The 15,687-nt window shown below is 38.3% G+C and overlaps 1 protein-coding gene across 2 annotated transcripts in view; it reads left to right on the top strand.

Annotated features, from left to right (window-relative positions):
• Window positions 1-5,971: 5,971 nt before the first annotated feature.
• Window positions 5,972-15,687, top strand: part of LOC107158454 (solute carrier family 5 member 4-like) — a 54,444-nt gene continuing 44,728 nt past the window's right edge. Inside the window, exons 1-5 of one of the 2 annotated variants that reach the window (XM_015504880.2) lie at window positions 5,972-6,136; window positions 6,838-6,909; window positions 8,473-8,577; window positions 10,552-10,611; window positions 13,603-13,707. In XM_015504880.2, coding sequence (XP_015360366.1) covers window positions 5,999-6,136; window positions 6,838-6,909; window positions 8,473-8,577; window positions 10,552-10,611; window positions 13,603-13,707 — 480 coding nt within the window. In that variant the 5' untranslated portion in view covers window positions 5,972-5,998. The remainder of the gene's footprint in view (window positions 6,137-6,837; window positions 6,910-8,472; window positions 8,578-10,551; window positions 10,612-13,602; window positions 13,708-15,687) is intronic. The other variant, XM_015504879.2, reaches the window with a different exon arrangement.

Here is a 15,687-nt window from a genome sequence, read left to right on the forward strand (position 1 = left end):
ACACTCTACCACTGAACTCTATCCACAGATTCTCCTACTTTGAGTCAGGGTCTTACTAAGTTGCTCAGAATAGCCTCAAACATGCAATCCTCCTTCCTGAGTATCTTGAGTAGCTAGGATAACAGGTGTATGCCATCACACCCAGGTTAATAAATGTAGTGTGTGTGTGTGTGTGTGTGTGTGTGGTGCTGGGATTGAACCAGGGCCTTGGCAGTATAGACCAACACTGTTTTCTGAGGGTTTTCACATCTCATTATGTCCTAAAAGTACCTCCTGCAGCCCCACCTCTCAATACTGTTGCAGTGCTATTGAAGTTTCCACAGGAATTTCAGAAGGACATACACACATAGCACCATAGCACAAAATAAGCCGAAGGAGTTGGTCAACACTAGAACATGCCCTACATGAGGGCAGTCCTTCAGATTGAACTGAAGGACATTAGACAAGAACTCAGAGTTTATTTTGGTTTAGAGTTTGTCCACCAAAAGCTCATGTGTGAGAAAAAATAAGAAGGTTTACAGATGAAATGATTGGTTTATAAAAGCCTTAACTTAATCAGTGAATTAATCCCAATAGGGATTCACTTTGTGGCAGGTAGGGTGTGGCTGGAGGAGGTGGATTACTTGAGGCCTTGCCTTTGGGGATATAAATTTTGTCCTTGTTGAGCACAGCCTTCTCTCTGCTTCCTGGTGTGATGTCTTGAACCACTTTCTTCTGCCACATCCTTTTGCCAAGATGTTCTGCCTTACTTTGGGCCCAGAGCAATAGAGTCAAACATCTATGGACTGAGACCTCTGAAATCATGAGCCCTCAATTAAACTTTTCCTCCTCTAATTGTTCTTATAGCAGTGAAAAAAATGACTAAAACAGAGCTGAAGACAGAAAGATCTTTTTGGTAAAGGCAAATTCCTGACAATTATTTAAGCAAGGGTTACTTTTGTTTTCCACATGATTTAAAAGATCAATGTAGCAAAATTCCCAATTACTAACCTATGTTACTGAACACACAATGCGTATACATGTAACTTTGTGACATCAGTAACTGAGGGGGAATGGTGTGGGAGCTGTATGGGAGGAATGTTTTGTACATTATCAAGTTAGGCTGCTATAGATTCACATCAGAATGGTATCTCTCATATTAAATAGAACCCCTGTAGGAACCACAAAGAAATGAAAGGGCTGGGAATGAAAATGTTTCATTAAAAAAATCAACTAAAGAGGAAAGGTTATAATCTTGCAGGAAAGGAGGAAACAAACAAAAAATAATACAAATCAGTCTTCCCTTATCAGGAATTGTTTGAGGTGAAAATGCTTTTAACACTCCAATAAAAATATAGGGAACACTCCAATCAAACTACAGGGAGTGAAAGAATGAACCGTGATAGGATCTGACCTGCTTTCTATTAAACTGAGGAAGAGCATCCAACCCTGGCCAGATCTGGGGAAGCATGTTCTAGGAAGAAGGAGTACAAAGCACATAGTTCTTAGGCATTAATGAGAGAGATGGAGATACAAGAAGGCCTGAGTGTGAGACCACAGTGCGGAGCAGTAACAAGTAGAAAGCCAGACATAGGTCAGATCAAGGTCACAATGGGGGCAGATGTTCTTGTTTTTGTTTTTCCGATAAGAAAACTGAGGCTCAGGGAAGTTGAGCCATTCTGATGAGATCCTCTTCTGCACCTTGATTCCAAAGTCCTTACTTCCCAAACACTACCTGGGTCAGACCCAGCCATATTTTTGAATGACTACTATCTAGGTATCTATTTAAGACTATTTTAAATAGTTGTAAAAGATATAGATGTTCATAAGGTTTATTAACTATACTTAAAAATTTAGTCTAGTTCCCCACTGAGTACATCAGTAGAGTTCCTGCTCCCTCAAACAGCTCTCCAATCAGAGTAATTTTCTAAAGCACTTAGCAAGATGGATGTTTTGAACATCTTAAATTTAACTTCAGCCAGACTCCTGAGCAAGAGAACAAAGAAACCATGGACTGAAACTTCTGAAACTATGAGACAAAATGCTACAATAAAAATTTCCTCTTTTTAAGTTGTTTTTATGCAGCATTTTGTTACAATAATTGAAAAGTGTTTCCTGAGGTCACTAGCTCAGATCTCAGTTGGGCTGCATGAGACAGGAATGCATTAGAAGGCTCCAGGCCCTCTCTCTGACTCTGAGCCCTTCCAATCCACCCTGGAAGCTGAGTCCAGCTCATGTTTCTCATGTTTCCAACATGAGAAACATTCCTAGCTTCATTTGCCATGTTCAGCATTGTTAAATTTTTAGTGTTAAAGTGATTGGATTTTAATTGAGTTTCTTTTATTGTAGTTATGTCTTTATTAAAAAGATGAAAAAATGTTATTACCTATTGGATTATAATTAATCTTACAATAAAAACAAGTCCTCAAGAATTATTTTACTTTCCATTGTATTTCATCATTTTAATTATCATCTGTTTTCCATATTTAAATTTTTTGGTATGGTTCCTTTCTTTAGCATTCTTTTCTTTCCTCTTTATCCTTGCATTTTTTTTATTAGAGCATTAAAATTATACATAGTATTTGGGTTCATTTAGACAAATTCCTACATTCAAGGAATTTGATTTCAATTCCCATCCCCCCTTTTCCTTCCCTCCTCCTTCTCCCTATTCTCCTTCCTCTACTGATCCTCTGTTCACTCCTTTATTTATTTATTTTTTTGATTGATAATTTCTACATATAAATAAAGATGAAATTCTCTTTGGTATATTTATATATAACATGATTTTGTTAAATTCATTCCACATTTCTTCCTCTTTCTCTTCCTTCCTCCCTCCCTTTAGTCTCCTTCTTCTGCTCCACTGATCTTCCTTATATCTTTATGATATCCAATTTTCTCCCCAACTGACTTCTTTTCCTTTTTTTTCTCTAGCTTCTACATATGAGATAAAACATTAAATTCTTGATTTTCTGGATCTGACTTATTTCACTAATCTTTTTTTTAAAATTTTTTTATTGTTGGTTGTTCAAAACATTACATAGTTCTTGATATATCATATTTCACACTTTGATTCAAGTGGGTTATGAACTCCCATTTTTACCCCATATACAGATTGCAGAATCACATCAGTTACACATCCATTGATTTTATTTCACTAATCTTGATGGTCTCCATTTCTATCCATTTACCAGCAAATGCTATAATTTCATTCATCCTTATGGCTGAGTAAAACTCCAATGGGTATATATGCCACATTTTCTTTTTTTTTTGTATTTGTTTTTTTTTTCTTTTTTAATATTTATTTTTTAGTTTTCGGTGGACACAACATCTTTGTTTGTATATGGTGCTGAGGATCGAACCCGGGCCGCACGCATGTCAGGCGAGCGCGCTACCGCTTGAGCCACATCCCCAGCCCCTATGCCACATTTTCTTGATCCAATTATCTATTGACGGGCATCAGGGTTGATTTCTTAATTTAGCTATTGTGAATTGTGCTGCTATAACATTGAAGTGGCTGTATTGGTATAGCATGTTGATTTTAGTTTTTTTTTTTCTTTTTGGTAAAAAAAGCATTTTTTATGCCTCCTTACAAATGACATGAAATGTATGTTCTCAATTAGCTTTGTGACAGAAAGGCTGAGTTAATTAGAAAGTCTGTCTTGCTTCAGTGTGGAGTAAGGGAGATGTTCACAGAAAAAAAAAATGGATCCAATCCAGATGCAGTGGCACATGTCTGTAATCCCTAGCTCTGTAGGCTGAGGATTGCAAGTTCAAAGCTAGCCTCAGCAAATTAGGGAGACACTGTATCAAAAGAGAAGAATAAAAAGGATTGGGGATGTTGCTCAGTGGTTATGAGTTCCTGGGTTCAATTCCTGGCACAACCAACCAACCAACCAACCAACCAACAAATGGATCCATTCTGACCAGTTGCTTTTGATTACATGTCTGGGCTCCAACTGAGACAACATTGGTAACCAAACCTCTTGCTGGTTCCTTTGGCAAATGCCAGTCATCAACCGGTATCTCAGTTTGGGAGCATCAGCTGTGCAAAGCCTATCCTTTAATGTTTTTCTAATTGTCACAAGCAAAATTTCCAAACATCATCAGCTGACACTCATGAAGTTGGCATGTCAAATCATGGAGACTGGCCTGCTTGAATGGTTCTGTTTCCTTATCAGGGTCAATATTAAGGGTGCACATTATAATCACACAGGAACTTGTGAAAAATATGGATTCCTGGGCCCCACCTGGGATAGACCAAGTCAGGCATGAGAAGCATGGAACTAGGAATCTGCATTTTTCAACAAACAATCCAAGCCATGCTGCCTTGCAAAGGCTTTCTTGTGCACCATCCCAGCTCTGTGCTGGAAAGCTGTGTCATCTGAGGCAAGCCATTTGCTATTTCTCAGCCCCAATTTTCCAGAGCTGAAGGAATGGAGTGACAATCACTCTGGAAGGGGAGGAGGGTTAGTTGCTTAGATAAGGTGGGAACCCACCCAGAGACAACACTTATTAAATGTTATTTATTCTAATTACTGAACTTAGCTAAGTTCACTTCAAGGGTTTGTGAGGTATCCAGAAAAAAACACCAACAGAAAAGCACACACTTTCACCTGCAGAAAGTCTTTTAAACAGCCTCCTCACTTGTCTCCATTCTTTTCAAAATCCAAATACTACAGACTTCTTTTCTAACCACCTCCCTTCACAAAATCCAAAACTAGAGAATTCAAAATTGGCAGATTCCAGAGCCTCCCCTGAGTGGAGTGAAAAACAGATACAGTGTCCTAGGAACAATGTTCTCCTTTTGCAAAATGGTCCAAAATAAGTTTTTTTTTTGTGCTGGAAATTGAACTCAGGGCCACACTTAACCACAGACCCACATCCCCAGCCCCTTTTAATTTTTTATTTAGAGACAGGGTCTTGTTAAATTGCTTAGGGCCTTGCTAAGTTGCTGAAACTGACTTTAAGCTTGTTATCTTCCTGCCTCAGCCTCCTGAGCTGCTGGAATTATAGGCCTGCACTACCACGCTCGGCTCCCAGACCTTTATTATTTTCCCCCTTTCTTTATTTTAAACATTTATTTTTTATTTGTTCTTTTTAGATATACATGACAATAATATATATTTTGATATATTAAACATATATGGAGTATAACTTTTCTAATTAGGATCCCATTCTTGTGCTTGTACATGATGTGGAATTTCACTGGTTATGTACTCATATATGAACATAGGAAAGTTATTCATTCTATTGTGTTTTCTATTCCCATCCCTTTCTTCCCTTCATTCCCTTTTGTCTAATCCAATGAACTTCTATTCCTCCTTCTGTTAGACCAGGGCACAAAGAAAAGACCACTGACTCCAATTAAAATCAAATTAAAGCAAGCTTATTATTTTGACCGGCCGGGCTGCCTCTCCCACCAAAAACTGCGGGAACAAGATAGCCCCGCAGTTTTCTTGCAGCCCAGCTTTATAACCCAGAAAGTTATACAAAGTGGAGTTACAGATAACAAAACTCTGAGGAGCATAACACAAAGGCTAATTTATATTTTTTCTGGCCCCGGCATCAGAATTTATGAAGGTCATTAGAGCCTCAGAGAGGGTTATTATCTGGCCAGGGAAGGCCAAGATTTGTGAGGCGTCACTAAAGTTTCAGAGAGGGCCATTATCTGGTCAGAGAGAGCCAGGCATGGGTGAGTTGAAGGCACAGGCAGGCATTTTAAACTAGTTCAGAATTTGCAGTAATTTATAGTAAAGCCGAAATTATCTTTTTATGGCTTTGTGGCGAAATGGCTCCCAATTTTAAGAGAAAATCAGTCTGGGTCTGTCACTACCTAGTCTAGCACTGATCACTACAAGACCAAGGTCTCAGAGCCTGGATTCAAAGGAGAGGTTTAAAGGTCCCCATGCCCAGGAACTCACTCTGATATCTTGCTCCACCTGCTGAGGCTGATCATTAACTCAGTGCTTACATAAAGAAAGGGGCTATCTTTGGGATAAGGACAGCATCGCCTGGAGCCATGGCCAGCAGCACATTAAGCCCCACTACCAAGGCTGAAAATCCAGAACTGCCTGCATTGTCAGGCCGAATCCAAAATGCTGCAGATATCTCTGTCGTTGTTGTCTATTTCATTGTGGTGATGGCTGTTGGGCTGTGGGTATGTGGGATCCCAGTGGGCTTCAGTTTGGGCACGAGGGTTGGGGGAAAATGTTTCAGGGTAGGAGAGTATGGCATGAAAAACTGAGATAATATTAACAGTTTTCACAAATGTCATTTCTTTCTATTTGGATCATTCTTCTTGCATGTGATGTGTGACATAAATAATGCTTTTACTGGATTTTTTTTCCTCTTAGCAACTCTGTAATTTGAACAATCAGCACTTGGAATTTCAGACTTATTTTGTTTAGCATCTCCAACATTTAGCATAATGAACAAAGATGTTATTTTTATTATATCATAATTATTTGATGTTTTTCACTTTCTGGCTTAGTGAGTTGGACACTTAATAATTCCTGTACATTTATGCTTTTGTTTTAGGAATGAGATTAAGGCTGCAAATTTCCTTTCAATCACAGTTGGAATAATACCTCATATTGTTTTCATAAATGAAATTAAACAGAGCAGCTGGGATAGAGTTGAGAAATATGAATTACTAAAGTCATCTCAATTCTCTTTATGAACCTATATTTTGAGGTCCTCCAAAAATTTTTGTTTTAACAGGGAACTGTTTCATGGAACTGTTTTTCTCTGCAGGAACGCTGAAAACACTGTTGTCAGCACCCTGGCCAGAAGAGGGTCTCTGGGGTCTTTTGTGCATCTGCAGTTCTTTTACCTTCATATGTCTTCTTTTCTGCTCAGGCGATGCTGAAGACCAACCGAGGCACTGTTGGAGGCTTTTTCCTGGCTGGTCGAGATATGTCCTGGTGGCCGGTAAGTGGGGCAGAGTTTCATGGAGATAAATTTCCTGTATTTGTGTTTAAGATTGAATAAAGAAAACAGTAGTAATATTGATCATTTCTGATGTGTTTTGGCTGTTTTCTTAGATCTCTGGCCTCATGGTTGTGCGCAAAAAGATAGTGTCATCATTTATGTGAATGGGTTTAGTCTGGAGTTTAAGGACCCCCAATTCAGTTTTATCTCATGTGCTTTACCCCTGATCCTCATCAAAAATCTTCTGCCTTGCATTATTACTGGTTCCACACATTCCTACATTTCTCCCAATCCTGAGCTAATGATGCTCTTCTTGTCTGAAATAGCCTCTCCTCTTTCAATTCTTATCTTACTCCCTGTTTAATCCACTCTTGCCCCGAATGCCTACTCCTTATGTTCTATGCACTTATTAATAGTGGATTGTGTTCCCTGTGATGGTGTCAATAGTGATGCATTTTTGGCTCTTGACCTTTTGCATTTCTGCATTTTGATGTGACCCCCATCCCCTTAGTCAGATTTCCATTTCAGCAGAGGCTTTATCTTTCCCTATGAACTTGGAGAGTGTCAGAACTGGTTGTAAGCAAGTGCTCAGTAAATTATTTTTCACAGATATGCTTACTCATGTAAACAGTATGAAAGGAAATGGAGATTGGGAAATGACCTGCCCAGGATTAACAAAACAGATCATTTATAAGCTGAAAATCAGTTTTTATTTGGGGTGTCCAATCAGACATTGCCTTCTTAGTATTGTTTTATGAAACATTCAAATCTCAATAAAATACATAATCATAAATCAGCTCAATCACTTCTCTGATCCCAAATATCTGAATAGAAGAAGTGATTTTACAGAGGTCTGAAAAGTTAGGAACATACATTTTGTTTGGACCTGACTGCTGTTAATCTATGCTCACTCAGATGATTTCTCTTCATCTGTCAATCTTAAAAAGAGCAGATAATTCAAAGGAAAGATAGATGAATAAAAAGAAGGATGTGTGGCTGGAAGGATAGAGAGGAATTCCCTTCTAATAAACTTTGTGGTCCTTGTTGCTGATTCAAGAGGCAAGAATTGACAGGAAGTCTGGCAGTTCTTAACCAAGGGCATCTTCAACTTAGAGCTTTTAAATAGATGGATTAATGATCCCTTAAGGCAGGAGTAAAAAAGCTATTCTGAAAAGGCCATATTTTAAGTATTTTATTGTTTATGGGTTATATATTGATTTCATGTAAATTTGCTATTTTAGCATAAAAGCACCCAAGGAGAATGTGTAAACCAGTAAGCATGGTTGCGTTCTGATAAAATTATATATGGGCACTGAAACTTAAGTTTCATATTCCACTTTTCACAAAAATTTCTTTTTATTTTAACTATTTTAACCACTCAAAAATGAAAAAAAAAAACATTCTTCACTTTATGGGTCACACAAAAAATGGTGCCCGTGGAACATAGATTGCTGACCGCTGCTCTAAGGAGTAGTGATAGAAACATGTCAACAGCTATCTGTTTTTAAGAAGTATGATTTGGATCTTTTCATCCCAACCTTACCCTGTTCTCTTGCATTCCAGATGGGTGCCTCTCTCTTTGCCAGTAACATTGGCAGTGACCAGTTTGTGGGCCTGGCTGGGTCAGCAGCAGCTTCAGGAATTGCTGTTGTAGTAGATGAATGGAATGTAAGTGACATCGTTGGCTTTTTTCTTTAAATCAAACCCATATCAAGATATTTTAATCAAACCCAAACCCCAGGTTTTTCAGGGAGTCTGCAGAAATTATACTTCTCTCTGGTTTTTAAAAAATTTTAATTTTCCTCTCCTTAAGTTTTATTTAACTTTCAGCACCTCTGTAATCCCATTCTGCCAAGGGAATTCCAGTCACATTATTACTCACCTTTGAGATGTTTGTAAAGCAGCTATTCCCACCACATGTGTCATTTCTATATGATTGGATCCCTTCTTTCACTTGACCACCACAATTTCCCTGTCACTTTTTTCTCTCTTTTCTAGACACTATATATGAAGCCCCGAGCTGGATTCGAAGAATAAAAGTATTGTAAAACAATGATCCCTTTTTGTAAGGCTTACATTCCAGTTGAAGAAACAGGAATGCACTTACTACAGTGTAGAAAGTGTTAGGAGAGAAGAATTGACAGTGTATTGAGGGATCTCATAGGGGCACATCCTCTCATAGGAGATGGGTAGTATTTGTACATGTCAAGGGAGCTTCTTGGCATAGATGCCAGAAGAATGAGTACAAATGGTCCAAGTGGGGCTAGATGGAGGCAGTAATGGTAGAGTGAGAGGCAAATGATTTGAAAGATAGTAGACAGAATCTATAAGACTTGGTGATTGAATCACTTAATCCTTTTGTGAATGGTTCTGTTGTTGCTGCACTAGTATAAGCCATGTCCCCTTAATCAGACCCTAAGTTCTTTAAAGACAGAGACAATGTCCTCTCTTCCACTCATACCACCCTACATCTATCCCATGGCTGGGATATGCGGTAAATGTGCCATAAATACTTCTTGAGTAAACTGAGTTTGTTTTTGTTGTTCTTGTTCTTTTATCCTTTCTGGTATTTATATATATTTGTGCATACATATTGGCCAGAGAAAGATGCTTGTGTTAAAGAAAGTTGTATCCTAGTGAAAGTTTAAACAGATCATCCCTTGATGGCCTCAGAAAGTGACCTTAAGTCATCACAAATGCCTTTGCCTCTCTCTTATTGAAAATTCTGCCCCTAATTTTATTTTAGTAATATCAGGGACTCTATTATGTACCCAGCATCCGGATACACTTTGTGGACAGAGTTTTGTTTTGATAGTGCTGTGGACTCTGCCTCTGGAGTCCTGTTCAGAGTGACCTACGTCCAACTGGGTGTGATTATCAGGCTGCAGATAACTCAGGTGTTCCATTTTTAGTCTGTGACCTTAGGCATTGCTAATCTCTATGATACTCACTTCTCACCTCAGTAAGACAGGAATAACTGTGCTTATCATACCTGCCTTACCTATTTGTGAGAGTGGCATAAATTATATATGCAAAAACTCTTTGTGAACATTGCATATAATGCTATATTATATTGCAATCAGTATTATACATATAGCAAAATGTCAAAGTCACTAGGAATATTCTTCTATCTCCAAATTCCTTTCTTATTATTGACCACCACAATTTCCCTGTCACTTTTTTCTCTCTTTTCTAGACACTATGTATGAAGCCCCGAGCTGGATTCGAAGAACAAAAATATTGTAAAACAATGATCCCTTTTTGTAAGGCTTACATTCCAGTTGAAGAAACAGACATGCACTCATAATATATATTATGTATATATTATGTATATATTATGTATAATTTTGGCAAGAATAAGAAATTTTGGCAAAAAGTGTATGATCTTCTAGTAGTCAATCTGGGCTCAGATCTCTTATTCTCTCTCTCTCTCTTTTTTTTAACCACTCATCTTCACATTCTCAGCCTTAGAAAAGGAACTTCTGAGCCAAACAGACACAGGAAAGGAAATCCCAGTTTACTGAGGATCATAATTATTTGAATGAGACAGGATCTAAGCAAACTTTTTTTTTCAGACTCAGAGATCATGACAATAAGCTACATAAGTCAAGCCTCTTTAACTTTACTCTTTGTTTCTTGTAGGCCATGTATATGGTATTGGTTCTAGGGTGGATCTTTGTCCCCATCTACATCAAGGGAGGGGTGAGTATCCTCCCGTGTTCAAGGTAAATCTCTCAGGTGTATTTTCAGTCATTCTTTTATTCATTCATTGTTTCTTTTCAATCATGAATTGGGCAGTCTACTGCTAAGAACATACAGGTGACAAAAACCAAATTCCTTGCCTAGCAGGGCTCCCAGTGTAGAATGCAACTACAACCAAGTAAGAAACCTTAGTGGCCCTGCATAATTACCACCACAGTAGAAGTCAGCCTGGTACAGGAGTCCTGAAGCTGGGGCCACCCATGTACTTTAAGGAAAGCTTCTCAGAAGTGACCTGACCTGAGACTTAGGGATAAGAGTAACTTTTATAGGTAGAAAAATCAGATCATGGATGGTCAGAGAAAACAATACATGGAAGCTAAAAATTTCTAAGCTTGGAGTATTTGTAGGTGAGGTTAATTTTTGGTTAAAATAGAGAGTATATGTGGGAGGGTGGTGGAGATGGAGATCAGTCTAAAGATGTGGGTAATATTCCATTGTGAAAGGCTGATATGTATTCTAGACTTAAAAACTGTGCCCTGTGTCTTCCTAGAAATGGGCAATGTAGGTTTCAGGCATTCAAGGGTCATGATCAGATTCATGTTTTAAGAATTTCTGTTCACACAACTAAGTGGACAACTGAATTGACAATAAAATTGAGGAGGGGATTCACGAAAGGAAGATATTTAAACCTGCTTCAGAGGCTGTAGGAAGGAAGGAGAAAGGAAGGGAAACTGCTTTGGGGGTAGGGGTGACAGGTGCAATTGTAAATAAGAGTTATGCAAAGCTTGTTTATTAGAGAAGCATAAGGATAATTCTGAAGCTTGAAGCTTGAAGGACCTGAATGCATGAGGACACCATTAATGGAGCAGGTGTATTTTCCAGAGGGAAGCCACATAGTGGATGATGAGGAGAACAATGAGTTCTCTTGGACATGGGTGAGTTTTGTGCCTTTAGGATTCCATCTCGGTTCATTTTGTGTTGTTTAACAAAACTCCTCAGGCTAGGTACTTTTTAAAGAAAAGAGATTTATTTAGTTAACAATTCTTAGGGTTCAAGAGTCTGGTGATGGCATCTGCTTAGCTCTAGTGAAGATCTCTGATGTGTCACAACATGGTGGAGAGGAAGAAATGGAAATGATTGCAAGCAAAAGGGACTAAGCATGTGGGGGTGAGCTTGCTTTGTAACAACTCACTCCTTCAAGAAGTAACCCAATCCATTTATGAGGATCAATCAATTAATCCATTAGTGAGAGTGGAACTTTAACATATTTGCAATCCACTAGGTTCTACCTCTTAAAGATTCTACTACTTTAACACTACCACATTGGGGACAAAATTTCTAGCACATGAACCTTTGAGAGATAAATCATAACCACACCATAGACTTCTCTCCCTAGCCCTCAAAGTTTTTGTCTTACAATGTGAAGTATATTCATTCCATGGGAATAGCCCCCAAGACAACTCATTCCAGCATCATCTTCAAAGTGCAAGTCCAAAGTCTCATCTGAGACTCAAGACAAACTTCTTCCAGTGCAAGCTTGTAAAATAAAATAGTCATTTACTTCCAAGATACAAAGTGGGACTGGGATAAGATAAGTATTCAAATTCCAAAGGGTAGAAATTGGCCAAAGGAAAGAAATCACAGGTCCCAGCAATATAAAATCCAGCAGGTCAAACATTAATACTTAGCCTCTAAATTGACCTCAGGAGAACTTGCTGCTGTGATTTTGCTAGGTTCTGTTGTCCATAAGGTATCTTAGGGAGTGGAGTTGAGTTCCTACAGCATTTCTAGGATGACATTACATTTTGCTGTTCTCTTTACAGTTCTAGCGTACTGGTGTGGCTCCACCCGTCATAGTCCCAGTGGAGACTCTGGTGTCTCCATCCTTGTGGCCAACCTCTTCCCGGCTTCCCAGATTTTCCTTTGAAATCTGTCCCCATTACTCTATAGTCCTTGTACTTTGAATGCCTGCAGAATTAGCACCATATGGTTGCCACGAAGACCCAATGTTTGCTTCCTTGTACTAGCAGCATGAACTGTGTTGGTTCTAATTAAGCCACTGATATGACAGCAAAGCAATGTAGTGGGCTGTGTGAAGCAGATTACTGAGGTGGCCCTGGTGTAGCAAACCCATGGAGATGACACCAGGTCTAGTCCCTAAAACATTCTGTCCTCCTAAGCTTCTGGGCCTGTGATGGAAGGGGCAGCCTTGAAGATTTCTGAAATACTCCCGAGACCTTTTCCCCATTGCCAGATACACAGCACCTGGCTCTCTTTTATCCACGCTAATATCTTAAGCAAGCAGTTGCTACACACATGCATACATCTTACACACTTTTTCTTCACTCTTTCTTTGACCAGGTTTTTAGTCCTGCTTCCCTTTTAATTATAAATTATGCCTTTAGGTGATACCACTGTTGTGATAAGAGATTATATATTTAATCTTGTACTTCAGTAATGAAAACCACAAGTATTTATCTAAATAGCAATTTTATGGTATTCTCTATGATTAAATAATCCCTAAAAATAAATACCCAAGTGCAAATTTGCAATTATTTCAATTATTTGTGCATTGTATAATCATAATTATTCATTATTTGCAAGTAATATTGTTTTTAATGGATTGCAACTTTATTGGTAAAAATAAAAATTACTTGTTGAATTGAGGGTCTACCAGGTATTTGGTGTTCTTGTAGGTACTTAATTAAACCCTTTACAGATGAGAAAATAGAGATTCAAAACTATTGTCATTTGTCAGAGATCATAACATCCAGTAAATGTTGGGGCTGGAGGATCACCCAAGATGGTCTGCTACCAGAGCCTGTATTCATTCTGGTTTTGTCATCTTACCAAGGAAATGTGCCTTTCCGATCTCTGTATTCCCAAGGCACAATGTGCAGTATTTAACTGCCTATAGGTGCTTACCGAGTGTTGAACAATCTGAATGCAATAGGTCTGAAGATGAATTCCTGTTGATGTTTGTCTCTGCAGGTGATGACCATGCCGGAATATCTCAGGAAGCGATTTGGAGGGAAGAGACTCCAGATCTACCTCTCTGTCTTGTCACTCTTCATCTTTGTGGCTGTGAGAATCTCTGTGAGTTCAGTGCCTTCGGGAATTTTAGCCTCAATAGTTTGCCTGATGGGACCAGAGTGCTAAGATCAAAGAGTGGGAGGTATAGACTTTTGATAACTTTTTATGGGGTGGATCCAATTCCCTTAGGTCTTTCTACAGAGAATTAATTAGGAAAAGGGTGAGGTTTAGACTCCCTGTATTTATAGACTACTAGATTTTTGAATCATGAACGTCTCCAAAGTGTAAACATACCTTCTCAAGAAAAATATGAAAAAAGTTTTATACAGAAAGAATAAAATGTCTGATTCAAGTAACACTGCTCTCTAGCAATAAAGAAGAGGGCTTTTCTTGTCTGTTGCCTTTGATGCTGCATGATTTGAATAAAAATCACAAATGAAGTTAAATAGAAATGAAAGACACAAATTCAATTTGGAAACTGAACAAATGTTTTATTGGGATGAAGCAGAACTGAGGCTTTTATAACAAAAAGGGGAAGGGTGAGTACATAGCTCAGCATTCTTTGGAAACTGAAGTTCAGCATATTTGGAAATAAGCAAGGACTGAGTGAGCCCAGTGGTAGGAAACTGACTCAAATCAGGGTGGTTAAAAATTCTGCAGATCCATGGACATTTTCATGCTAAGGGCAGACTGGTCACTCTGTGAACTATCCAGGTCTGTGGGGATATTAAGGAAGTACCAGTTTTTCCATTTCCAGTTCTCGCTCCTGTGTTTGTGAGCAACTTATCCCTGTCAGTAAGGTACTAAGGCCTCCAAAGGGATTTTTGCTTTCTTTTTGACAATTCTGACTTTTATTTTATTGACAATAAACTTCTTATTCTTTCTCAGAGCCAGTCCAGGTTTAAATTTCCATTTTCAACCTTGATTATCACACACATGAACTAGAAGAAAAGTATATTATATTATTATGCTGACTTTTAAAATTTATCCTATTTTATCTAAGATCACTGCTGTAAAACTGGTGCCACAAATAAATGTTAAAAGAATTTAAGACCTTTTTTAAAAGTTACATTTCTCAGAGTTATTCTCAGAAAATAAAGAAGGGATTTGAAGATTCAGTAGCACTTGTAAAAAAAAAAAGAAAAGAACCAATAAAAAAAATAAAGAACAAAGAAAGAATAATTCCTTTGCTCTTCATGTATCAGTAACTAAAGAGATAATCTCATTAAATTTACAATTCAGATAGGTATCCCAATATTCATGAGAGAAAATGCTGACCCTCATTAATACTCTTCCATCAAGCTAAGTCAATGTTGCAATAAATTGCTTAGATTAGGTACCCTCCCCCCTTTTTAACTAGCAAAATGTGGGCATCTCCTAGTATTTATTACATATTATTGAACTCAGTGTTAGGGTAACAAAGATTCCTGAGCAATGTGAATTTATCACATTGCTAAGGAGACAAGAATTCAATACACAAAATAGTCTCTTATGATAATACATGTAAATATAAAAAAATACAAGCTGAACAAGAGTGTGTGGAAGAATATAGGAATCATATAGGAATCATATTGTTCACATTCAGAAAAGGATATGGTCCCTGCTGGATGGAACTGAAAGTCATTTTATAGAGGGGCCATTTAAGTAATCTACAGAACAAAGAGGTTAGAAGAAGCAGAGGGAAGCAGAGGAGCCTGTAGGTGTCAGGGGGCTTGGTGCTTGCTCTGTAAGTAAGTTGAATTACAAATCTTTCAGTTTTCCTCTGTCGCATATACTTCTTTATGGGTCTGAAGAGCAGCAACAGGTACTAGGCAGAATGACAGCAGCCAGAGGAGTCTCTGAGGGATATCCATCCTAGAGTGGAGGGTTCCTTGTGGTGGAAGAGAAATGGAATGTTGTGTATGGTGCAGGCAGTGTGTGTGTGTGTGTGTGTGTGTGTGTGTGAGTGTGTGCATGTGCGCCTACATGTGTATTTTATTGTGCAAGGTCTGTGGTGAGCTACAAAGAAACCACAACAGGAGTTCATTCTTGCCTGCAAGATTA

This window comes from Marmota marmota, unplaced genomic scaffold, assembly GCF_001458135.2.
Source record: "Marmota marmota marmota unplaced genomic scaffold, marMar, whole genome shotgun sequence".
NCBI classification, from domain to species: Eukaryota; Metazoa; Chordata; class Mammalia; order Rodentia; family Sciuridae; genus Marmota; species Marmota marmota.